This window comes from Phoenix dactylifera, chromosome 11, assembly GCF_051530095.1.
Source record: "Phoenix dactylifera cultivar Ajwa chromosome 11, Ajwa_hap1_PhDact_Kaust_v1.1, whole genome shotgun sequence".
In the NCBI taxonomy this organism is placed as follows: Eukaryota; Viridiplantae; Streptophyta; class Magnoliopsida; order Arecales; family Arecaceae; genus Phoenix; species Phoenix dactylifera.
In genome coordinates this window covers 6,777,850-6,802,758 of record NC_143200.1, presented here as the reverse complement: position 1 = coordinate 6,802,758, position 24,909 = coordinate 6,777,850, and the positions used below count along the sequence as shown (strand labels likewise).

At 36.2% G+C, this 24,909-nt stretch overlaps 2 protein-coding genes across 6 annotated transcripts; both read right to left on the bottom strand.

Annotated features, from left to right (window-relative positions):
• Positions 1–19: 19 nt before the first annotated feature.
• LOC103723786 (uncharacterized) lies at positions 20–1,267 on the bottom strand. The gene has a single exon (XM_008814819.6). It carries the CDS (start codon positions 1,105–1,107, stop codon positions 121–123), a length of 987 nt encoding a protein of 328 aa, XP_008813041.2. The 5' UTR covers positions 1,108–1,267; the 3' UTR covers positions 20–120.
• Positions 1,268–4,682: 3,415 nt separating this feature from the next.
• On the bottom strand, positions 4,683–23,263 carry LOC103723787 (GDP-mannose transporter GONST1-like). 5 transcript variants are annotated; one of them, XR_003383012.4, is made up of 11 exons: positions 22,953–23,245; positions 18,949–19,131; positions 16,246–16,477; positions 15,971–16,110; positions 11,170–11,299; positions 9,301–9,399; positions 8,320–8,474; positions 7,143–7,259; positions 5,263–5,360; positions 5,049–5,169; positions 4,683–4,958 (listed from the first exon to the last, which is right to left on the bottom strand). XR_003383012.4 is itself a non-coding variant. In XM_008814820.6 (10 exons), the coding sequence occupies exons 1-10, from the start codon at positions 22,961–22,963 to the stop codon at positions 5,111–5,113; spliced, it is 1,224 nt and encodes a 407-aa protein (XP_008813042.2). In that variant the 5' UTR covers positions 22,964–23,263; the 3' UTR covers positions 4,683–5,110. The 5 variants fall into 5 exon arrangements, 3 of the variants coding, with proteins under 3 accessions (XP_008813042.2, XP_088562813.2, XP_008813043.2); XR_015971096.2 differs by lacking the exon at positions 18,949–19,131; XM_008814820.6 differs by having other exon boundaries at positions 4,683–5,169; positions 22,953–23,263.
• Between the last annotated feature and the right edge of the window lie 1,646 nt (positions 23,264–24,909).

Below are 24,909 nucleotides of genomic sequence, written 5' to 3'. Positions count from 1 at the left end.
AAAATTGGGCGTAAATCTAAACTATAGAAGCTATGATGAATTATGATTATTATTACAACATTGTATCATCATCATCCACCGTTCATTTGTTGAACTCATATTGTATGATATATGGTCAAATCAAACATGGAACTGCTCCAGTTGGACGTCCCTGGGTTTGAGGGGGACGTACTCGCCCAGATACACCTCGAGATGGTCGGCCAGGCTCGACTTATCGATGCTCTCGTGGTGGTAGGATTTGCACACGAAATAAACCACGGTTTGGGCCACCAAGGCGAAGAGAAGAACCAGGCAAAGGAAGGATAGCATCAGGACCGCCGATCCGACCCTGAAACCCACCCCAAGATTTTTGTAAGACCCCTCGACGACCAGGAATTTGAAACCCAGTTCCACACCCAGGTAGGAGACGTAGAGCAGGACGAAGATGGCGATTGCCGTCCAGGTCTTGCCCTTGATGAGGATCAGGCTCTTTCGCATCGCCTCGATGCCGCAGGCGTCCTCGAGGACGGAGATGACGCTGGCGACGTGCCAGACGACGCTGATCCAGACGAGGCCGGCGGCGTAGAGGAGGAGGAGGAGGGCGGCGGCGGGGCCGAGGAAGAGGACGGCGAGGACGATGACGAAGACGGCGGCGATGTTGTAGGTGAAGAGGAGGAGGAAGGCCCAAAGGAAGGTGACCATGAGGCGGCGCCAGACCTTGGGGACGACGGAGAGGACCTTGGAGAAGGAGAGCTCCTTGGCGGTGTAGATGGAGGCGACGGAGTAGACGACGGCGGAGGTGGAGAGGAGGGAGAGGACGAGGAGGGCAAGGAGGTAGCCGGCCTTGAAGAGGAGGAAGGCGGACCATTCGGACGAGAGGCGGGAGAGGATGGCGGATTGGGAGGGGGATCCCGGAGGGGCATCGTTGAGGGCGTCCTCGTTGCGGTCGATCTTGGAGAAGAGGAGGTGGGTGACGTAGATGTGAGCGAGGTAGAGGATGGAGAGGGGGAGGACGAGGGCGAGGGCGATCTGGGAGAAGAGACGTCGCCATGAGAGCACGATCTTGGACGCCTCATGGTAGATCCCCACGGGACCCAAGAATTGGAGCTCCTCCGGTTCCAGATCCATGCTAGGGTTAGAATTAAGGTTTCTCTGTGTGGGGAAATTGGGGAAAGAGAGATATAAGGAGAGGAAGAAGGAGTACTTTGGGAACGAAGAGGGAATGGTGGCGGCTTTGGATTTGGGGGATTGCCCCTAGTCTTCTTCTAAATTACGAGGGAGAGGGTATGATTTGGGTTATGGAGTGACACATGGGAAAAGGTGTAGCTGAATAACACTGCATGCAGGACATGTGTCATGTCTCCATGTGATGCATATGATGATATGATCCCTCCAAATGGCATCGATGCTTGCAGCGTCATCTGGGCATCATGAGCATTGGACCCAATTTTGCTCCTTGTAAAATCACCTATCTCTAATTCAATCAAATGATAATTAGGAGCTACATTATTCCTAGAAAAGCTAATGATTTGCATAAATGAAATAGTTTCAATTAGTTAATGAATTTGTGATCTAATCCTTGATGAGTATGAGTTTAATGGATTGCTTGCCATCCTGAATATCCATCTCTCCGGAAGAGACAAATTTGATCACTTTTCTATCATGGTTGCGATCTTCGCCTATTTCCTTATATACCATAAATTTCACGTACCATCGAGAATTCACCATTACAAGCTTATATATCTATTGAGATGGTATTTTATATATGTTGGTTGTATCGCACTTAATCAAAAGTATAACTTAGTTCTACGGTTGTAATCGACATCCTAAATCATACTCAAGCTTATAAATAAAAAATTTCAACTAAATTAGTACAAGCCGGCTCATTCAATTAATAGGCATTTAGAGGTATCAACCATTATATATTTTTTTCATGTAGACTTCTATTGGATCAATCTATCATAATCCACAACCATATAGGAGCAACCGATCATGCTTGCCCCGATCTAATTACATTAAGGTCCGGGTCCTTTGGAGGTTCAGGTTTAACTTAACCATCACATATATATATTTTTTCTTAATATTTTTTTTTGTAATTTGTAGAACCTACTGCAATGAAGCTTAGGCAGGGCATAAGGGCCATGAAAGGAGTGGCATTTCCGTAGTTCCCTTACTGACCAGGTATCTTTCCAATGGCCGGCAATTGGAAGAAAGTTCGGGTTTTCCAAGGCGGGCGTAGAGACCAGAGCTGGTCCGCCCTTTGGCGGAAATTTCCTTCTTGCGGTCCTTGCGGACTCGGTCGCTTCCACAAAGTCGTCGCTGACGCGTCCGTTCTTATCGTCGTCCATTCTTCGACGCAAAGGAAAGTCGGAGAAGAACAGCTCGGCAACGCGGCTGCCGGTTTTGTGATTCATGGCTTCCAACCGAAGGGAGGCACTGTTTGGGTCAGGTCAGATAATATCAATGCTAGGCTAGCTTAAGAAAGAAAAAAAAAAAATCTAAATGAACTGAGACTGTTATTGATAGTTGCAGAAGTTATGTAACCGTTATTAAATGTTATAACGAAGATATAAATGAAAATCTATCGCATTTGTTTCCAAATAAGTTAATATAATTTAGGCTGTACATTTTTTTTTGTTTTTCCAAGTAAAAGGGAGAAAAAAATCTAAGAAAAGTACAAACAAAATAGTCTTTTATTTTTAAAAAATTGTATAAGTGAAAAAAATGAATGTTTTAGAGGTAACATAATGGAAGCGGCTCAAAATAGATAAAACTTAACAGCCATAATTTAAACCTTCATTTTATATCTTTCAATCTCCTATCCTATCTCCTGCTATTCCTATTGCAAATTGATGGGTGAGATCTTTCTTGCTCAAGGGTTTCAAATGTGTTAGCCAAGCTCTACCTAGACCAAATGACCGGGTGTGTGTTGCACTTATTGATCCAGTAAATCTTAATTCTTATACAAAATTTATTTGATTAAATGTAGAGTAAACTGATTAAATCACTAGAGTTTTAAATATCATTTTAAACTAACGAGAATTGCCGGTTAATGCATGTATATCATATCATATTAATGTTTAATCCTTGTAATAGCATTTTCTAAACTACTAGAAAATTATTAAGTTATTCACGATTTTTCCCCTTCAAAATGATTCTCCAAACTATACATGGTTTACCAAATTGATCAAGAATCACTTGATATTTATGATTTTTTTGGCTTACTTTCGGATTATCGAGAAAAAAGTCACCGATTGCACAACGGTGACTTCGAAGCGTCTATAAGTTTCTAAAGAGACTTCCTTTTTTATGACATACATCATATCTGATAATCATGCAAGTCCTTTTCCAATCATAATAAATCTAATGATCAGTCTTTATTATCCTAACATTATTAAAGTGGCTATATTTCTCAGTTTTCCAATTTAAATAATCACCCTAATGAACTTTGTTGCTTATAGATTTCAACCTCTATGGAAAGGGATGATAAAATTATTGGACTCTAAGGAGGAACCATGAGGGAAACTCTCTTTGAGTGGGATTTTTATGAATCTATGCACAACTAGTTTCTGGTAGATGTCATGCATATTACCTTCAAGAAAAGTGGGAAAGGGAGAGATGGGAGAACAAAATAATAATTTTTAAGTTTTTAGTGCCTCAAAGTCAGATATAAAATTCCTCTATCACACTTCTCTCCCCTAAATCTAATCAACAATAGCATAAAAATTATAGTCAGGTAGTCCCTTCACTGTATAGGTTTCCAGCTTCACGAGCCCAGTACTATATTCCCATCATATTTAGAGAACTAATATAGATGATAAAGGATTTTAAATATTGAGAACTACAGCAGACATAATGAACTTTAAATAGGATAAACTGCCCTCAGTTAATACTATAAAACCTGAAACATGATATGGTGGCTAAATTATGCAGCTTGCAGTAGAGTTACCATAACAATTAGACTCAACAAGTTAATCAGGGCTCAATTTATAGCCTTCAAGTTTCTTCACATTTTATTTACCCTTTTTATCGGCACTAGTAAATGCACAAGAAAGATAACTTATATTAACAAGATCATTTTTACTATTTTAGAAGTTTTAAAACCACTGATCACTGACCAACAGTGAGCAGCCTCCCACAACATTTTTATTGAAGGTGAATTTTTTTTTTCCTTTTTGAGAATAATAAGTGGGCCATAGTAGACTACCCCATTTTATTTTAAGATATAGTTTTGATATAATTAGAAAACTCACAAGCATCTTCATGTTCTAGATGAAACACATTTGTTTACCAAACAATCCATTGATTAATTTTGAACAAATTCACTATGAAATCTCTAAATAAGGCTATAGCCCACTAGTTGGTTAATTTTCTGTTTTTTTTCACTGTGTTTCTGTCATTTGACATCCAACCAAAATATTTTATAGGAGTAATCATGCAAAAAACCCTGAACTAGTTGGGGGGTTTTCAATTTCCTCCTAAATTTTAATTTACTGCAATCAAGTTATTGAACTTTTAAACTCGTTCAATTCTGACCCATGACCAGCTTATATGGTAGAAGAGAACCATACCTCATGTGATATCACATGACAATTCCATCATGATAGCCGAAAAGAATTTATAGCCAAGGTCCAAATTGAACAAATTTAAAAGTTCCATGACCCGATTGCACATTAAAGCTCAGGAGAAAATTAAAAATCCCAAAACCATTAGGTCTTCGCAATTCACTTATAATTAAAAATTCACTGCTTCAAGCCACCAACGCTCGCAAATATATCATTTTAGTGAAGTACCTCAGTTTCTAGACAATAAAACAGTAAATTCCAAAAATTAAACTTCATGAATTGGAAATCGATTCGCAGAAGTACAAATGCAGAAGTATGGTCGACCAAAGATGTATTCCAGTGCCCGTCAATTCGACCATGCAAAATTTGAGAGCACCCGAAGGAAGAGCCTCTTTCTGCTACAATGTTCTTGGACTTCATTTGGATGATAGTTTCCAGTAAACCAAGGATATTGATCAGATCATGTGTTGATGAAACCTTGTGTCAGCTAGAGAATCACAGTACCTGCCAATATAGTGCTTTTCCAGCTCGAAAAAATGATTTTCAAAGATCGGTCCCTCTCTACCTCAGGATTGAGATCTCTCCCTCATCTTTGCTTTGGCGAAAAATACACCTGCTAATAGACCTGTGGAGTAGAATTTTGTTTGCATATGCCGTAAGGTGGTGGCATGGTAAAAACGAAGTCACACAAATGCCTTTGTCAAATGAGAAAACCTACCAAACAGGATGCTTAAGAAATTCTCCAGGGTAGTTGGTACTTTAAAAAGGAGGATTCCAGCAATAGAGAGAGGTATCTTATTTAGCGATCCTACAAGGCTGCAAAAAAAAATAAAAAAAATTAAAGAAACGAATACATCAGCAAAGAGATTCCACATACAAATTGTGGAAAACTGTTTAACTGGCTCAATAATCGAAAAGATCGTTAAGTTAATGTTCAAGAAAGATTTGCAAGACCTCGTATTGAAGCATCTTGGTAGTGTCGGCAATGCCCAATAAGCACTGGTGCGGACCGGTATGGCATACTAGTTTTAAGTACTCGTACAAGTTTTAAGTGCCAACCAAAAGATAATATATCAATTTCTACAGGAAAGTTGGTGCAAAGTAAGACTATAATAATCCTATAGTGCACTCAAGTAATGTAACATGAAGTATAGTTATCTTTCAATTATGTAAGCGGTATATGTTATTTTTCGTGCCCAAGACAGCCAAGTTTGTAACATTAGACTTGCATCCTTTTATCAAACCTACAAATCTAAACACTATGTGCATGGTAATTCACAGTTAAGATGTTCTCTGTTTCAAAGAGAGGCCATACTAAAATATTGTTAACTGGTAAATGTTTGACTTCTGCTCAAACACTAAGTTGCCAACCTTTATGATAATATATACCACCTGGTACTGGGGCCTAAAAGAGACTGCCATACAACCTAGAAGAACTTTGAGCAATCCCAAGCATCCAACCAACTAAACCAAATCATTTTCTTAAAAAAATAATTGAAACTTCTAAAAATCTATTATGTTCGGTCATCTTCCAAAATATTATTCCTCAATTGACAATTAATTTGATAGCCTTTGGTAAATAAATTTATCAAAATGTCCACTAAGCATAAGAGTTGCTTCAGCTTGAACCACACAAACAATAACTCATCCTATCTCTACTATATACGATGCAAACTCCCAGCATGGTTGGATGTTTGCACACTAGATTTTGCCTCGAAGTTTTTTTCTAAAAATACACTTTAAACCAATTAAATACACCTATTCAATTTACTCTCTGATAAATGACTAGGAAGAGTATTGCAACAACTAATATTGGGAATATATTTATCAAATCTTCTCTAAAGAATGATGACTGATAGGATCACAGCCATCAGACAAATTCTCTTTCCTTAAGGGATGACACAAGTGTTTGCGATCAACATCATGCAACTTGAGGAGGTTTGTGAAGCAGTCATTGTTTGCTCCAAACTTATTTGACGGAATTGGCACCATGTAAGTTTTTATGCACCTAAGGCCTCAAATATTTGAGCCTGGTCCATGAAATGCTACAATCAAATATTCCTTCTCTTGGGCATAGGTTTCTAAACCTATAAGATCCTGTCTGTTTCTAATCAGATCCAATCATGGTGAGAAAAAAATAAGGAAAGAAGTTAAACATTTTGAACGTAGGGCTTCAGCTTTCTAGATCTTTATGATGGATCAAGCCTGGTACTGCCCTTCGCGACACAAGTTCATATGATTCAGTGGCTTCTATGAACCCACTGAAATAGGAAGGACACAAATGCGAGAGATGGTACATGGGACACTATACTCAAACTTTCTGAGAATAAAGATTAAAATAAAGGACAGTCTGTTGGCCTACAGAAGATTGGAACAGTACCTACATATTTTGGGTACAGACCTTGTGTTTTGAAATGATGAGGATCACACAAATTAAGGACTGTATGAGCGTTGTTTTTGAGTTCAAATGTCAATCTACTAACAACATGACTCATTGGTTGACACCTCTCTCCTCAGTGCATGCACTGGGGAGAGGTTGCAGTTTCGAACTCAGAAAGGAAGAATGAAAAGTTCAAATGTTAAAGTGTTCCAGTGTACCTGTATGTAGTTGCACCTGTCTGGTGGAGAAACCACATTGAAGTGAAGCTGATTGCAAGTCCCAAAAACCCACTTGAAGTCATCACCAACCAGAACATAGGCATCCTCAAAAGCGGCCTGCCAATTCACTTCACAGATACATAAGCCCAATAAGATAATAAAGAAAATATCATCTGTTGTTCAAACACTCATATGAATTAAATGTATCATCAGCTTGTTCGCAACATAAACAGCATGACAATGACATCATGAATCATGGTGATCCAATCCTTTTGATCCTTACTTTTGCTGCTTATATTTCTATCCGATCTTGACAGATACATTTCATACAATTGAAATCTTCATACAATTGAAATCATCAACTAGTAAATATCCACTGGTAAAAAAGCAGGGTGGAGATGATATAAGTATGTGTATACGTGAGAGAGAGAGGGGAGAGAGACCATATATAGAATTTGACAATAGTTCCTAGAGAAATATTGTTATTTTCCAATTAACATGTTGTATTATATCAGAGACTCTCAAATAAGTGTAAAAGGGTATACTTAAATTTATTTTTTACTGATTTTTATTTTTTGTTTCAATTTTCACTTATTTTTCATCTATTTTTATGAATTTTACTGATTATTATATAATTTTAGATAGCCAACCGCATAAATATCTGCAGATGCACCTGCATACCACATACGTGCTATGTGGTACCTGCATAGATACACTGCAGCCGCTTTTCCTCAGGTACATATATGCAGATATGGAGCCAGTACATCCAGCATCTCAAACCTTGGGTTCAATGCATATTCCTGATATGCATACCATCTACAAATATGAAGATAAAAAAAAAGCATTGTGTCATTAATTTAAGTAATGCTACTACATGAAATATATATATTTTAATTTACCAACCAGTTTTATTCAGCTGGCTCTATCAAATGCATCCCCACAAACGCTTCTCTTGACCTTTGGGCAAAATCTTGGCTTTGCCACTACCACGTACCAACATAACTAGCAAGCCTTGTACCAAAACTATCTGCCACCTTATAAAACTTGTATTCTGCTTTCAGTTTTGATTTGTATCAGCTTATGTTCAAAGACATGACATGAAAGCAGCATATATAAATAATTTCTGCGAGGATGATGTAAAAAGACACTAATATGCAATTTTGAATGATTTACTCACGTTTTAGAAAGGTAATCCACTTCATCAAATGCAAATACGAGCAGAATCCCCAAAGGCAATGAAAGAGTGTTATTGAGCAAAACCATTGAAAACTCATTCAAATTTCCAGATTTTGTCACTTGCTTTGCTGTATCCATGACCCACCGTAATGTTAGCTGAGGATTAGCAAACAGCATGTGTCAGCCAAAAGGAGTGCAGAAACATCAAAAAAAAAAAAAAGTTATATCATTTATTATCTATTAGTAACACACTGCCATCTCACTACTTATCACAGATTACAGAAAATAGCATCACCCCACAACCTAGGAATCATTTCCTAACACTTGGCTAGCAAGCAGTTGATTCCAGCAAAACTGGAAATATGCATATTCAAGATTACAGTTGGAAAAAGTAATTCAAACAAACAGCATAAGCACACAATAAATTTGATACTGATAAGATGATAACTTCTAAGTATACCTAGCTAGAAGAAGGGCATTTTCCATACAGTATCCTGTGATGGGTATGTTGAGGCAAACAGACTACATGCAAGTTGTTTAAATACATATTAATATAAAAAGATGTACAAGGATGATGATAATATAAAGTTCATATATATGAGCTGTTATCAATGCCACGCTTAGAAGCTTGGTACTGGAATTCCAATCAAAGATCTAAAATATATTTTATTTGTTTTGGGACAAAATATATCCATTTTTTTAGCTGAAAGAAAGTTAAACTGAATATTCTTCTAAAGTCTGGCTTATCTAAAATCCTGCAAATTTAATAAACAAATCATAATGACACCAAAAAAAGAAAGAAGTGACTAATTGGAGATTGCATGTGTTAAAGCATTAAAAATATAGCTAATTAAGTTTTTCTCTAGAATCATGAAGAAATTAATCAACACATGCATGCAATTTTAATACTATTATTGTTTATAACAACAGTAAAAGACATGTTTTGAAGAGCAATGAAAAATATGCCAAATATAAATATTACCGAATATGATGCTGTCAGAAAACAATTAACAATCTGCCATGTATAGCCAACTGCATGAAATGAGAGATCTGTGATTCCTCCTGAAATTGCCGAGATTATCTGCATAAGGAAAGAAAATATCTAATTAGAAAATTCAATTTAGTTCTTGTTTTGTCAGAATTAGTTAAAGATCAGTATCCTATCTTAATAGATAAAGAAACTAACATGAGAAATATCATTTCATATTATTAAGGAAAATAAAGCATAGAAATATCTATTTCATCATCAAGTGATGAAATAAGAAATTTTTTTTTTCAATTCTTTACCACACTTATGCAACATGCATGAATTTTGTTTTAGGGCCTGTTTGTTTGCGAGTAATCTGGCATGGGAAAACAAATCCCAGTACGAAGTGGATGCCAGAGGTGGTAAAATAAATGATGGGTTTTATGACCATTTTTCTAAGAGAGAAGGTAGAATAAATACTACCAGAGGGGTGGTATTTGTTTTCCTATACTGAATTACCGAGTGAAGGTAATTTGAAATATCATTTCTTGACAAAAATATCCACACTTATATTATATTAATATTATATTAATTATATTATATAACTAATATTAATTATATTATTATATTATATTAGTATTATACTAATATATTTAATATATTATAAATTTATTTATATTGGTTAATAATATTTATAAATAATATATTTAATATATTAGTAAATTTATTAATAAAAATTAATTATTAATAAATAATTAACAAATATTTATTAATTATCAATAAATCTAAAATGGTAGTTATTAATAATTAATTTATTTATTTATATATCAAAATATACTAAAATTTATTTATAATAAGAAATATATTTTCTAATATATGTATAATTAATTTAAAAATATTTATTAACTCAAGCAAATATATTTCAATATTCGAAATAGCCAATATTAGCAGCATTTATGTAAGTGGGCCATAAATGGCCAACAAATAGACTGAGAAAAATATTATGACTTGAATTATTTATTCAAGGGCATTATTAAAAATGTGGCAATATTTCCATATAAGATTACCTCTAACCAGTAATCTTTTTCCGATGCCATTTTAGAGTAATTTTTCTACTAACCAAACGTGATAAAATTTATTTCCCCTCGCAATCATTTTTCTAGATAAATGATTTCTAGGAATCGTCAGATTACCCTGCAATCTGACATATCCCAACCAAACGATCCCTTAAAGAAATTTGCTGAAGTGGTATGATCCTTAACACCTTATTTCTTATTTGAGATAGTAAATAGAATATTTAGTTCAATTAATTTTTTGAACGCTACAAAAACAACACAGCAGATTCAGCTAGTTAAAATGTTTAAATATTCATTAGATTTATAATCATTATTTTGTAGACAAAGATAGCAGCAACAACAGCGTCAGAGAAGAGGAAGGAAAGACTTAGAAAGAATCTGCAAATTTGCGGTAAAACTAAAAGTAGCCCTTAACAGGAATTATCAGTGAAGAAGAATGTTCATAAAGCATTTTCACATAGGAAGAGGCCAGGTGATTATGGCTATTTCCTGCATGCAAATTCATTTAAAGAAAGGACCTAAGCGACCAAAAGGGATATACATGGCAGATTTAAAGATCAGCATGAGACTTTTTATTTTCCAAAACATATCTTCATCAGCAATGCCTATGATAAAAAAATGGATGTGCCGAAACTTTGAAACCACAGGTACCTTATATTAAGCATGTTTTTCTGCCAGAACTGTTCGCACTCAGCAACTATTATAAATAATAATATGCATTTCTTATTTTACCCCTTTCTATTTTGAAGTGACATACAGTAATTTTGAGAGAAGTGACCAGAGTTCTAATATTGCATTTTGGACATACCATAAGGAACAGAGCAGCCCAGACTGTGTTGCCGTGATGCTTTTGGAAAAGATATGTTTCGCCAAGAGCAGTAATAACATTGGTGACATTCTTCAAAACTGTTACCATGGCAACATTGATGTACTTTAAACTGCAAGTAACAAGGACATTGATTTAGCAACATAATGCTTGATGCAAGGAACTGAAAATGAAGTTGCCTTCCATGTACATGATGAACTTCAGCACTCTAATGCATATGCTTACTAAATATAGCTCTAAAACCATAGCAATGGCGTCCAGATCTCTAGTACAAATTGACTTTAAAAAATGCAATAAAAACTATATCAACACTGAGGTCCCTAAAATAAATTAACATAAACTGATGGAGCACATATAAATAAAAGGACAAGTTTTTAGTTACGCACGTAGACCCTTCAGTTTAATAAAACCAAGAAAAAAGAGGATATTTCTTCAAAAGATGTCAAGAACTGATAAAGACTGATAAATTCTTTTTTTATAGAAGGAACAGAAAAAATGACAGCATCCATCCCATGTAACAGAAGATGCATCTGATGAAGGATTGTGATTGCATGATCTAGCATCATCTTTTTATCTGTGAACCAAGGTTTTTATACCAATATCGGGTACCATACTAGTACATTATCAATATGGTATGATACAACTCCCGAACCAATGCAAAGTCAGGACCTTTTTTCCATGCCTAGCCATGGTACCACCTGAAATCAAGCAGTACAGGTTGGTACAGCACGAAATAGGCAGAATCAAGGTACGCGGAACTGACCGAACCAACATACCGGTGGAGACTGGTATCGAACCGGTTCGAAAAGGAAAAAAAACACGCGCGTCGCGTTATGCCACAGAGTGGCACTAAATGCAACTCCGTGGCATTTAAAGCCCCGCGCGGGGAATCGCACGCAATTCCCTGCGCGTGGACACGCGCTAGCGCGAGTGGGGAAACCGTTTCCCCACTCGCGCCCATGCCCCACCACGTGGGCGCTATTCCCGTGCCTCTCTCCTTTTTTTTCTTTTCTTTTTTTTTCTCTTCTCCTCTTCTTCTTTCCAACCCTTCTCCTCCTCTCCTTTCCCTCCCCTCGCGAGCAAAGCAGGAGCCAGAACCGCACCGGAGAACGGGTGATCCTCGTCGGCCCGAGGGAGGAGGTAGGCTTCTTCTTTTCTTCTTCTTCTCCTCTCTCTTCTTCTTCCTCTTCTTCTTCCTCTTCTTTCTTCCTATTCTTTCCTCTTCTTCCTCTTTTTCTTCCCCGGTGCCGATGCCGGGCTTGTACCGGTGCGAACCGCACCGGTTCGCACCGGTACGGGCAAGGAGTCATTCGTTTCCGACTCCAAAGGGGTCGGAACCAAATTCTGTGGCTGTACCGTACCGGTGCTAGCCGACACCGATACGGTACAGACTGAACCGGTCAGTTTCAACCGGTTCAGCAGATCATGGGCAGAATCAATTGGTTTCGTCTAGTACAAGCCAGTGCAGCCTCTACACCATACCAAATCTTGGTACCTTATTGCTACAGTATGTACACCTTGTATAGGGCAATCTAGGTCGGGACGGCGAACCTTGCCGTGAACTGCATCACATGATTCCATGGATGGTTGTGATTTCATTACATGTGATGCACATGGTAGACTTATTTACGACGAATCACAACCAACCAAAAGGTGGACTTGCATCATGATTTAACTGATACTTATTTAATTTTACTCTCCCCAAAGAGAGATAGGTCATAAAACATTTTCCTAGAAACAAGAAGATGATTGCATTTATTAACAGAGTAAAATTAGAATGACAAAATCTAACGAGAATTTTGGAAGAGAAACAGAAGAGAATACCTCCCAGATTGATGTCACAGACCTGCATAAATGCATGGTTGTTCCCTTCCGGGGTCAATTTCTGGCATGACTAACACACTTCAAACATCAAGAAGCCCCATGAAATATGAAGTTGCTTTTTCAAATATTCTAAAGTTTATAGTTTGTATTCTATACCTATGTTATTGGACCATCTGAAGCTGTAAGTGCCATTAACATCATGAACAAAGTTGTGCTCATGAGATTGTGGATGATTATAAACGAGATTGGTTTTAAAAAGAAATTTGAGATTTATGGGTGAGAAGGTAATTGGAACATTTATTAGGATCACTGGTGATGATGCCTTTTTGCTGCCAAAGCACAGTACAGCAGGCATAAGGCGCCCCTCCACCCCCCCCCCCCCCCAAAAAAAAGCAGTGTAACATTTCAAGTTGCTAACGGACAAATGGAACATTCTGCCAGGATATTACTGAACCAGACAGACACATATCCAGCTTTAAAACCATCAAAGTAAAATTTAGCTGGTAGCTGAAATTTGCTTGTAGTACATTAAAAGCAAGAAAAGGAACAACAAATGGGATTAGTAGGCAACCCAATAAGAGCTATACTACTATTTAAGATTACACCAAAGAAAGATGTTATAATAAACTTCAATACAGAAACAATCCCTGATATAAATCATGGTTGCTTTTTAAAAAAAATTCTGACAGATAATTACTCTATTGTAGACTGTCCAACAAATTAAATTTCTTAAGTTGATCATGACTCACATAGATATAGCTGTTCCTAAATAATTACCTATGTTTATTAACAATTTAAAAAATGACAAATTGCTGCAGATAACTAACAATTCATAAAAAGAATTTCTAATATCGATCAATTAATCACTTTAAACTTCGAATAAGATAAGTCCAATAGATTCTGTTTGCCTGAGCTTTGAATACATCATAAATCTTTCTCTCTTTGCTGGACTGCAACTAAGACCAATACTCCACAAAATAATGCCTACTAATTTACATAAAATACTAAAAGAACTCAGAAGCCATCACCACAGCATCATGGTTTTGCTTGCCACAATATAAATATAATGTATGAATCATCAAACATATACAGTTTTACACTGCTATGCTAAATCCACACTGTATGCACAATGTAACATGTGAATGAAAAATTCCGTAATAGATGCAAGATATATTTAATGTAGATAATGATCGATGATAAATCTACCAATAAACAGCAACCTTTAAGATTTATGAAGCAGATCTGGAAAACAGCCTTTTACCATACATGGAGAAATTAAATAATTGAATAAGGAATTATATGAAGTTAAAGAAGTACATTAACCGAGGGCACAGCTGAAAGAATGAAGATAGCACTTAAGTGAATCAATGTCGGCGGAACCGACCCAAACCAGCCAGTTCCGCCCGTTTCAAACCGTACCGGTGGCTCACCGGTACAAACCCGGCTTCCGGCTCAGAAAACGGGACGCATTCCCAGAGTCGTAAAAGAAGAAGGAAAGAGAGAGCGAACGGGGGAGGGAGGGAGAGGGAGAGGGAGAGGGAAAGGACGCCGATGGAGCCTGCGAGGGGGCCAACGCCGGGGAAGAAGGGGCGCCTAAGTGGCTGACCCCTGTTTTTCCCGAAACAGGGGTCGGCCACTTAGGCACCCCTTTTTCCCGAAACAGGGGTCGGCCACTTAGGCGCCCCTTTTTCCCCGACGCCGGGCTCCGCCCGCGTCCCTCCCTCTCTCTCTCTCTCTCTTCCTCTCTCATTCTTCCTCTCCCCCGTCTGTTCAGCCGTGTCAGTACAGGCTCGGCATGGCACGGCACGGCGCATGACCGTACCGAGCTGTCCCACCGGAGAACCGGTATCGGGTCTGGCACCGGTTCCTCCGACCTTGAAGTGAATATTGGAACTTATTAAGAACCTAAGGAACCAAAAATACTAATCTATTCAGTTTTATTACAGTCCGACAGAAATACAATTACTCTCAAAAAACATAATCAATAACTACATGATATTACCAGAAAAGTAATGCCCTCGAAAAATGAAATGCACTGAGAGTCCTTGATCGAAGAAAAAACAAAAATCTTAGTTATTGATGCCGAAAATCACAGCAAGAATCTGTAATGCAACCAGTACAGAACAACTTCAACAAATCTGTTATCATGGTATGGCCAAGGACCTATCATACAGGGGCAGCCTAGTGCATGAGGCTCCCGCCTTTGCAGGATTTGAGGAGGGTAGATGTACGCAACCTTACCCCCATGTAGAAGGGGTTGTTTCTGTGTTTCAAACCCATGACCTCCAAATCACAATGGTACAACCAAAACATTGCACTAAGGCTCACCCTCATCTTATAATTTATTACATTCCTCTCACATTGAACCACATCAAAGATGTTAATTAGTAAACTATACATTCCATGTATGACAGTGAATTCATCTTAACCTAGAAAGACATGACATGGACCAACACTTCAACCTAGAGTATAATTTACGAAATCCTTAGATAATGATACCACTAAGGCAATGTTTTACCAATAGCCTGATGCCATGTAATGAAGCAGTTCATAACACTGTGAAATGATCAAACTGACAAATCAAATTCTTCAATTGACAGTGGAGAAGGCATTAAATAACTTGGAAAGGAAGGGAGGGGGGGATGGGCAAAAGTATTCAGAAGGCTTTACAGCACAATTCAGTATAATATTATACTTAAGTGAATGCAAGTACTAACCATCTACAAAAGCATGGAAGTTGACTGTCAGTAATCCTAGCTAATAGCTAGTTTTAAACCTTCGCCTGAAGATGCATACAGATCATGTTTAATTTACAACAAAAAGGGTCATATTAAATGTTTAAATCCCTCTAGCTGATTACAAACAAACCCTTGAACTGATAGTTGACTTCAGCAAGTATACTTACAATTAGTTTAGAAGAAACAAGTGTAAAGAAACCATGACAGAAATGGCTACATACCTAAAAATGCTTGTACTGAGCATCCCAACAAATATAACATTGACCGGCAACCAGACCTTAATTAATTTCCATGTAAGAGGTTCTGTTGTTATTACTCCAAATAGTCTCAGAGAAGAGACGATAATTACTGAAACAAGATTCTGCAACCACAGGATAATAGGCATCAGCCTCTTAGTCATTCTACACTGTTTCTTAATGGTCAAGCTATTGAAATATAAAACAACAAAAAAAATTTGTCATTATAGTCGTAAATAGATGAGATATAGCTGCTTCACCTGGTAAAGCATCATTGATATTCCAGCATTAAAATCATAGCCTGATAAAACAAACTTATTAACCAGTATCATGCTGCATGATGATATGCAATATGCAAGACCAGATAGAAGGGCCTGATTGTGGATCTTTACAGGCCTGTAACAGCGTGAAATTTTCTCTTTGTCTTTTGTCACTTTACCATCTTCCAAGTCAATGTCTTCTTCCCGAAAGGATTTTGCACCAGAAAATGATCTATAAATGAAAGTTTAAATTTTGGAAAAGACATAACATGGTAGTTTAGTATTGCTGTTATACAAATATACGGAGAAGATTAAACAGAGAGAATAAATAGTTGAAAAGACAATGCATAACAGAAATAGGGCATATATAAGAAACTAAATTATTCATGAATTACAAGCCAGATAAGGCAAGAATGTTACGATGCATCCATGCTTTAACATTTCATTTGCTAGCTAAAGAAACTACACAAATGCTATGCTTTGTATATGTGAGGATGCAGAAATCAGAGGTGACTGCAGCAATTTTAGGACCCCAATCTAGTCTGATGAAGAATAACAGAAAAAGAAACTTTTATGTATTAAACAGCACCTAAGACTAAAATAAGTTTATTCTGCAACTGCAGAGTTGAAGAATAAAAGAGAAAAAGAGAAAGAACAGCATGTTCCTTTTATGAAACCTTTTTGCCTTCCACAACTGCAATCAATATCAACATATAAATGGTAGACATATCCTATTCTGCTTTGGTTTATTCAGCAATCAATTGGAGCAAGAATAAACCAATTAGTAAACAAGATAGGGATATCATCTACAAAGAGTTGCTCTCTATAACAAAGGACCAAGTAAACAAACGAAAAGAAAGAATAGAATTGACGCAGAAAGGCAGATTATGGGCAAAAAAAGTGAAGCTTCAATGATTTGCTTTAAAAAAAAGGTTTAGAAGGTCAAATTAGCATTGTGGTTCAAGCTGATGTAACTGGATCACTTGAACAGCATTGAAGGGCTTAAGACGTGAAGGATTTAGGAATTAGGATTTTGATATTGATGTGGATGGGGAAGAATTATATCCAGTGTTCCAGGGCTAAAAACATAAGAACGAGATTTAGGTCAGCCGGCACATTCTAGGCAACTTGAGTTTTGACTAAAAATGAATGTAGAAAAACTGAAATTTTAGCAACTTTAAAGTTGAAGATGGGTTTAAAATAAGTAATCTAATCGTCTAGGGATTATAATAGGTTTTAAGAGGGATCCATGAAGAGAATTTAAAAGAATTACATAAAATGGAAATAATAAATATTAATTAATAAGCAGAAAAGGATAATTAGATGGAGTCATAGCCATTCATAGGAGCCTGGGAATAATCGCCTAGCATCTGAGAAAGCTGTACCAAGGGCTGCCAGAGGATCAGACCCATCAGTTTCTAATTTGATGTAGACATGATGATAACCAGGACCAGTCCGAACTAAAGTCATTGAAAGCTTGAATCAAAAATTTGACCTGTTTCAACTATGGACTGGATAGAAATACGAGACCCATTCCAAACCCAAACCAATCAAAGAAAACTATCAATATATGTTTCCCCTTCCACCCAGACCTCCTCAAATTTAACAAACAAATGCTCTTGGGCATTAGCAATAATGTTTATATTGTTAATCATCTGTATGGGTTGTTAATGATAACTTAATGTGGTTGGTAAACTAAAATTATGCTGAATGGATTGCTGGCAATGCCAACATATCTGTATTTGTTGTCAATGATAACCTAATGATAACTTAATCTGTATGTGTTGTTAACTGCTGTCTTCTCACATAACATATCTCTGACATGAATCTATACTTGTTTCTTATGCTTTGTGTCCTGATTATATTTGACCTGGTTCAACCCTAAAAGACCAATGGATCAATAATAAATCATAAACCCGAACCAACCCATATGCAAGTGCATCAAAATTACATTTAAATTTTTTAATATGGATCAGGCTTCAGTCATGACAAGCTTTAATCCAACCCCATCTGCTAGAAGCCCTAGCTGAACCTTCACCATGAGTTAAAAAGTGAGACAAACTTTGAAATTTTATTGCAACTCCAATATATCTTCATTGCTATCATTACACGAGTACTTTTTTTGGGTAAAGATTACAGGTGTGCACAAACAATCTCAAATCCATCCTTATATTCAATGCTAGTGGAATCAAAACTTCTCTTAACAAAAATTAAAACTCCTTCAAGGTGCTTGCTACTTGAAAAGGAGCCAATCTCACAAAAACTAGAGAAGCATTACCGACGCAAAGTCCCATGATTAATTAACAAGATGCATTATGGCAAAAAATCAATTTATCAACTAAGAAAAGGTTGATCCAAGATGACTTTCAACATTATAATAAAAATAAAATAAAGTATTATAAAGATCATACATGATACTTCTGTATGTTTCACATTAGAGAACTCTTAGAAATCAAGCTCAAAAGGTAAATAGGGAATCTGTCAGTTGATTATGTTGGAATACAATCAAAACCTAACAAGAAAGCTACTGCTTCTTCTCAATCAGAACACAACTCTCACAATTTAAGATTTGTCAGTTAATTAAGAATATCAATAACATTCAGATACGTGTGATGAGAAGGAGAAAATTAGAAACAATACAACCATATTATCAATAGCATCATCTGGAAAACAAATTGTTAAGATCATGAGGAATATGCGTGCCTGATAACAATATCTCTTCTTCCACCACCTACAGGACTTGCAAGTTGACCCAATGCCCCATTCTGTTCACGACTCATCAAACCACTTCTTTCACCATTTAGAACTGGGTTACTTGTAGTGTCCAGGACGAGTTTTTCAAGGACTGCATCAGGAAAATCCTGAGGAGCGCCTAAAGAAAGAACTCTTGAAGAGAAAAGGACAAGCTTCAGAAATGGGTTGAATTTGGCAATTTTCAGTTCATGAAAAAAAAGGAATCAAAATAAAAGAAAAACAATTTTTATAAACAGTAGGGGAAAAACTAGTATAGATATTATGGGAATATTTATTTTGGAGAATTTTAAGCTTGTTATGCATACAAGATACATCAATTTTAGGAATAAAAATAATACATTCATAATTATAAGTTAAATGAAACCATGCGAAGGAATTAATATCATAATGGAGCTAATAAAGCCCAGACAGATTATGATTATATTGGATAAAGTTATAAAAAGATAATCAGCCAGACTACAGGATACTAACCAACAAATCTATATTACTATATAAGGCCAAAAACCTTGGTTGTTTTTGTCCATCCCAGTGAATATGATACATATCTTCTGTTCTCTTGCTTAACATGTTCCAGCACATTAGACCAAAAAAAAAAAAAAAAAAAAATCAAAGGTGGTGCTGGTCCTTCATAACATACCAGGAGAATGAAAACACAAGACTGTGAAAGTAACTTGATCCAAAGCAAAAGTGGGCCAGAAGGAAAAGGCCACACTTTGGTTGGTGAATTGCTACATTTGTTAACTATTTATGCAGTGTTCTTTCCGACATCTTCATTTAACATGCTCCAATATGTAGAGGCAAAAAATGCCTCTTATGGGTACTGGGATCTCCTACATTGACAAAAAGGCGACATGTTGAGTTGTCGATAAATAAATAAATAAATAAGCCAACTGCTGCCCTCATGGGGCCAACAGGAGCTGGCACCTTACTTATCATGGGGAGACCTTTCATGGTGAGAGAGAGAGAGAGATGCTATATTGATATATGAGGAAACAACTCATAAGTAGACAAACATTGTTTTTGACCTTAGTTTGGCATGTCAATAATGATCTGGTGGGGATCCATTATAACAGAATAAAGCTGCTATTGGAACCCTGTTTTCCACCTCAATTAACTGGAGCTTCCACAGTTGAATTTTAGATAAATTCGCTAGCCAATCGGCATCCATATTGCCCTGATGATAAATCTAGAGAATCTTGATGGCCTCAAATTATAAGAGGAAGTCAATATTTTCTTACACAGGAAATTTACGTCAGCTAGGTTAGCACCTAATTCTTTATAGAGATAAATCTACTAAATTTTTTTGAGTAAAAGGAAGGAGAAACTCCACCAAGATTCATTAAGCTAGGATAAATCTACTATAATTGAATCCTAATAGGAGACTTTGATAGGTCCAACATCTATGGGGTTTTTCTATGTACTTTCTGCCACTCTTTTAACCTTACCAGGCTACATGAAGATTTGTTATAAAGTTTGGGCTAGCAAGTTGTAAACCATGTTGACGAGATGATTCAATCATCTTGAGGACCAAAGGATGGAGCACCATTGACAATGCTCCGTAGACACACTTCATATCTACATTTCTTATTACAATAATCATCTTGAACCTATTTAACATTCTTTTTGATGATTCAGATTTTTCAACGGATACTAAGTTTGAAAAACTCTGAACATTTTCACATATAAATTAACAGTTCAATATGGCATAAATTTTTTTTTGAAGAGTGTATGTTACATAGTGTATAATTGATTAGCAGCCACTGATACAAATTTCTTGTTATAACTCAAAAAGCTCCACATGCATAAACTCTGTTTTAATCATGATTCTCTTGCACACAGTAAAAACATAATATAATATGGATATCCACCTGCAATTTCATGTGCTTTAACTAGGACCATTAGTTGTTAGTACTAGAAACACTGACAAAGAACAAATTAACAAAAAAGAAAAACATAAAGACAAATAAGTTTTGATATACTGAATATGCAATTCATTTATTCAAATGAGCACAGTTTATTTTCAGTTTCAGAAAACCTCTATATTATCAGTTAGCCTGAGGTTAATAAAAACTGCTCTGGTAACTATAGATCTTCCTCTAGCAAGATACAGTGCCATCCTTTATCTTTGTATAAACAACTAAAGTGATTAAAGAGCAGTTTACAACTCTGTAATGCAGTTCTTCTCATTCTAACAAACAGAATTTGTGTAAACACCTGTTTCATTAGCTACCCACTGAAGTTACTTTTAACCACGGTAGTGACTTCAGGTCTTCTTCTAACATCATACTTTATTCTAGTAATTATTCTATAAATATTTTGTTGCAGGATGTTTAACCATCTTTTGGCTCACTGACTTGGTAGAAAAGACAAAGAAAAATTTAGATTTAATGCACCTGGGATATTTAATCCAACCTAAAAATCGCCAAAACCATCTCCTAAATGAACTCAAGCAATTGTTCAATCCTGTACAAAATCTTCAAGCTAAATTTGTAGTGACCAAAGCAAGCAAAATCATAAAATTGAACTTGTAGGACCTGAAGTCAGCTTTGAATAAGTACTCAAATGCCTCAAATGGACATGCATGACCCAGGATATGCCCTGGAAAAGCAGATGCTACGAAATTCAAATTTCAAAATTTTAATTAAATCCTATTTCCAATAGGACTTGCATATTACATTAATCCCCTATCAACAGAACAATCTGTCCTGAAGTTCAACATTACAAATACATTCTGTAAACCCTAAACTAATTTAAAAACGTTAGTAATAAATAATCCACTTCAATGGAACAAGTATAAGAAAGACCCTGATCTACCCCTGCACAATATATATTTGCCCAAATCAAAAGGCTTGATGGGATTGTTCTCATTCATTTTGATCATACTTTGTCTCCATAAATCATGCATTGTGTTCATCCTGAAAGAAAATATCTTGCTTATATTATAATCCGTCTCCATAACTATCCCTCAATAAAATATTTTAAACAACCTATTTTAGCACTTGCCCTATCACAAATGATGAGTTCTCCATAAAGAATGTCAAAGGATCTAGTATTTGTGTCACATAATCAAAGATATTTGCTCATGTGATACACACGGTTACAGCACAATAGTTATGAGGCATATGATTCATTCATCATCTCCTTAGGTATCTCTTCAGCTTTAGGGCTTCAACTTGGATGATTGGAGTATGATGCCCTCACAATCCACACGATGATCCTTGCTTTTCTTCTTTGACATGGAATCTATTGAAAATCAGGGATTTGGCATAAATAGTATCCCCTCTTGTCATATTTTAAAAAATCTCCATCTCACATTAGAGCAAAAGCTACCCATGCTAAACCCTGCGGACGAGAAAATAGTTCTTTTTCTTTGTTAAGAGTTTTTTTCTACCTAGACTCTCACATCCGCCTCGAAGAACCAGTTTTAAATACATATCTGCAGGTCAGATGCATGTAAAAATCTTAGAAGTGTATTAATTTCTTTCTTTGCAACTTTCATAAATAGATTGATAATTGGTCATTCTAGCAATGAGTTTGACCCACCAAGATAATGTTGGAAGTAGGCTTTTGTAGTTCTTAAAGCTAGGATAAGGGAGTAGGCACTGAAATATCTTTGTGAAATGCCATGTTTCTAGTATCCTTAAGCTAATTTTTTGAGTTTGTCCCTATGTTAAGCGGGTCTGTGTATGATTTCAAGCTCAGGTATGTGTTTGGGAGTTGAATCCATTCTAATCATGAATTTTAGGTTAGAATTAGTTGGAAGGTCACGAGTATCGAAGATAAAATCCCACTAATTCCAGTTTAAAATTCATGACAATCAAACCCAGTACCCCCCAAAATCAAAGAAATTCAACTACCAGCTTTCGCTTCTATCCAAGATTTTTAACAACCCGAATCCAAAAAAAAAAAAAACGCGTCTTTTCGAGCAAAGAGCTGAAATAAAAGAAGCTCACCTCGAACCCATAAGCGCTGAGAGAAGGCCACACAGCAGAACCAAGAATCCAAACTACACTCTCACCTTAGATTCGCGACGAGAGAGAGAGAAAGGGGAACAATAGGGAGTGGAATTGGAACTTCGGAAGGAAATGAAAGGGAACATCAAAGGACCGGTAATTTTTTTTGAACGGTCCAACGCTCGATGGAAAAACACCTAATTTTTCGTTCCATTTCTGCGTTAGGTGCGGGTTGAAATGGAGAGAGTGATTTGGTCCATTTGGATTTGGGGTAATAGGAATTGGGGAGCGCTGCACACGCGCGCGCGCGCGCGCACATATATATATATATATATATATATATATATATATATATATATATATATATATATATATATATATATATATATATATATGTTAAGCACTAGCACGTAGCCAAGTTGGTCACTTTGTTTGACGAATCGTGGGATTGTACAAGTGTGTTTCCATTGTAGTAGAATTAGTCTTTCAATGTTGCCGGATTTGACCAAATTTGATCCATCTCTTTACTTGGCTTGTAAGGCCTTTGTAACCTTCAACATTGCATCTGCAAATTGATGAAGTACCCAAAATTTGTAGTTTAATGTTATTGAACTTAAAAATAATTAGCGCTGGTAATGGATCTATTTCATCTATAAGTAGATACTAGGAGGCATGAGTGATTCCCTCTACGTCATGCTGATAGATTGTAGTATATATTGGAATTATTTCTGGAGTTGGCCTATCAATCCATATTATCTATTTATCTCATCTCATAAATATGCTCCTCCATCAAACAAACTTATATATTTAACCTTCCAACTAGAGCAAACAGCCCTTTATTTTTTCAAAAATATAGTAGAGTTGCCACAGCCTGACTAGTCAAATTTTCTATTTTAGTTTGCGAGGAGAATTTAATATTTTTCATAAAAAATTGATGCTTGAAAAAATGATTTTTGCATGTTTGATTGACTATGAAAAAGTGGCACATTACAAAATAATTTACGTTTGATTGAGCATCAACTTTTTCGAAAAAAATATATAAAATATTTTTTTATATCTTTACTAAAGAAAAAAGATCTTATCTTATTCTATTTAAAAACTTGAAGGTACTTTTAAAAAAAAAAAATGCTTCAATTTTCAATTGATGGGAATTGAACTTTTCTATATCCCACATAAATTTTTTTTCCTATGAAACATATGAATCTTATTTCTATTAAAAAAACTACTTTATTACTTTTTTTTGGGAAAACTCCAACCAAATATTAGGTGTTTCTTTTTTTTTCATTAGACTATATTTTTGTTCATCCTCCCACGAATCCAACGAGTCCGAAAAAGGAGGAATACCAACCAACCAATCGAAATCCTGGTGGATTGAATGATAAGTATACTATATACTATATACTACAAGGACTGTTTAGCTCTTTCTCATAAAATATTAATATATTGCACCATTTAGCGGTGGGTCACTTATGCCAACCTCCACCCAACCTTCATATTTTATACTCGTAACTGGCTGATATTAAACTAAAATTATGAATAGATTTATAGTGTAAGACTAACGGAAACCTGCATCTAATTATACGTAGTGATCATTGTCCTTACAACGATAGAGTCAACGTTTCTCATCAAATATAGAAAGGAGACATACCATCTAAAGTGATCAAAAGTCCCACCAAACACACTCGTTTCCACGCCTTCCCGAAGGGAAGAGGAGTTCAGCCGAACCCACTGGCAGGCTGGTGCATTTCCCAACGCAGCTCAGATACTGCGCTAGCGATTTTGGGTAGGCTATTTTTATTTGAAACAAAAAATTTTGTCAAAACTCTTACAAGCATTACACATTGAATCTTAAATCAGCTCTAAGATCAAGGAAAAAACCTTCCTATGGTTCCAATATTAAATAATTTTTCCACCATATTTGACATTTGCTCTTTTTAAACTAAAATACTATTTTCTT

What these genes read in the sequence shown, in the direction of transcription:
- LOC103723786 (XM_008814819.6), bottom strand. Translation starts at nt 1,107, where the DNA reads ATGGATCTGGAACCGGAGGAGCTCCAATTCTTGGGTCCCGTGGGGATC.
- LOC103723787 (XM_008814820.6), bottom strand. An exon ending in GGGCTGCTCTGTTCCTTATG is followed by an intron (nt 9,400 to 11,169) that starts GTATGTCCAAAA and finishes TTCCTTATGCAG; the next exon opens with ATAATCTCGGCAATTTCAGG. An exon ending in GTGGATTACCTTTCTAAAAC is followed by an intron (nt 7,260 to 8,319) that starts GTGAGTAAATCA and finishes GTGAATTGGCAG; the next exon opens with GCCGCTTTTGAGGATGCCTA.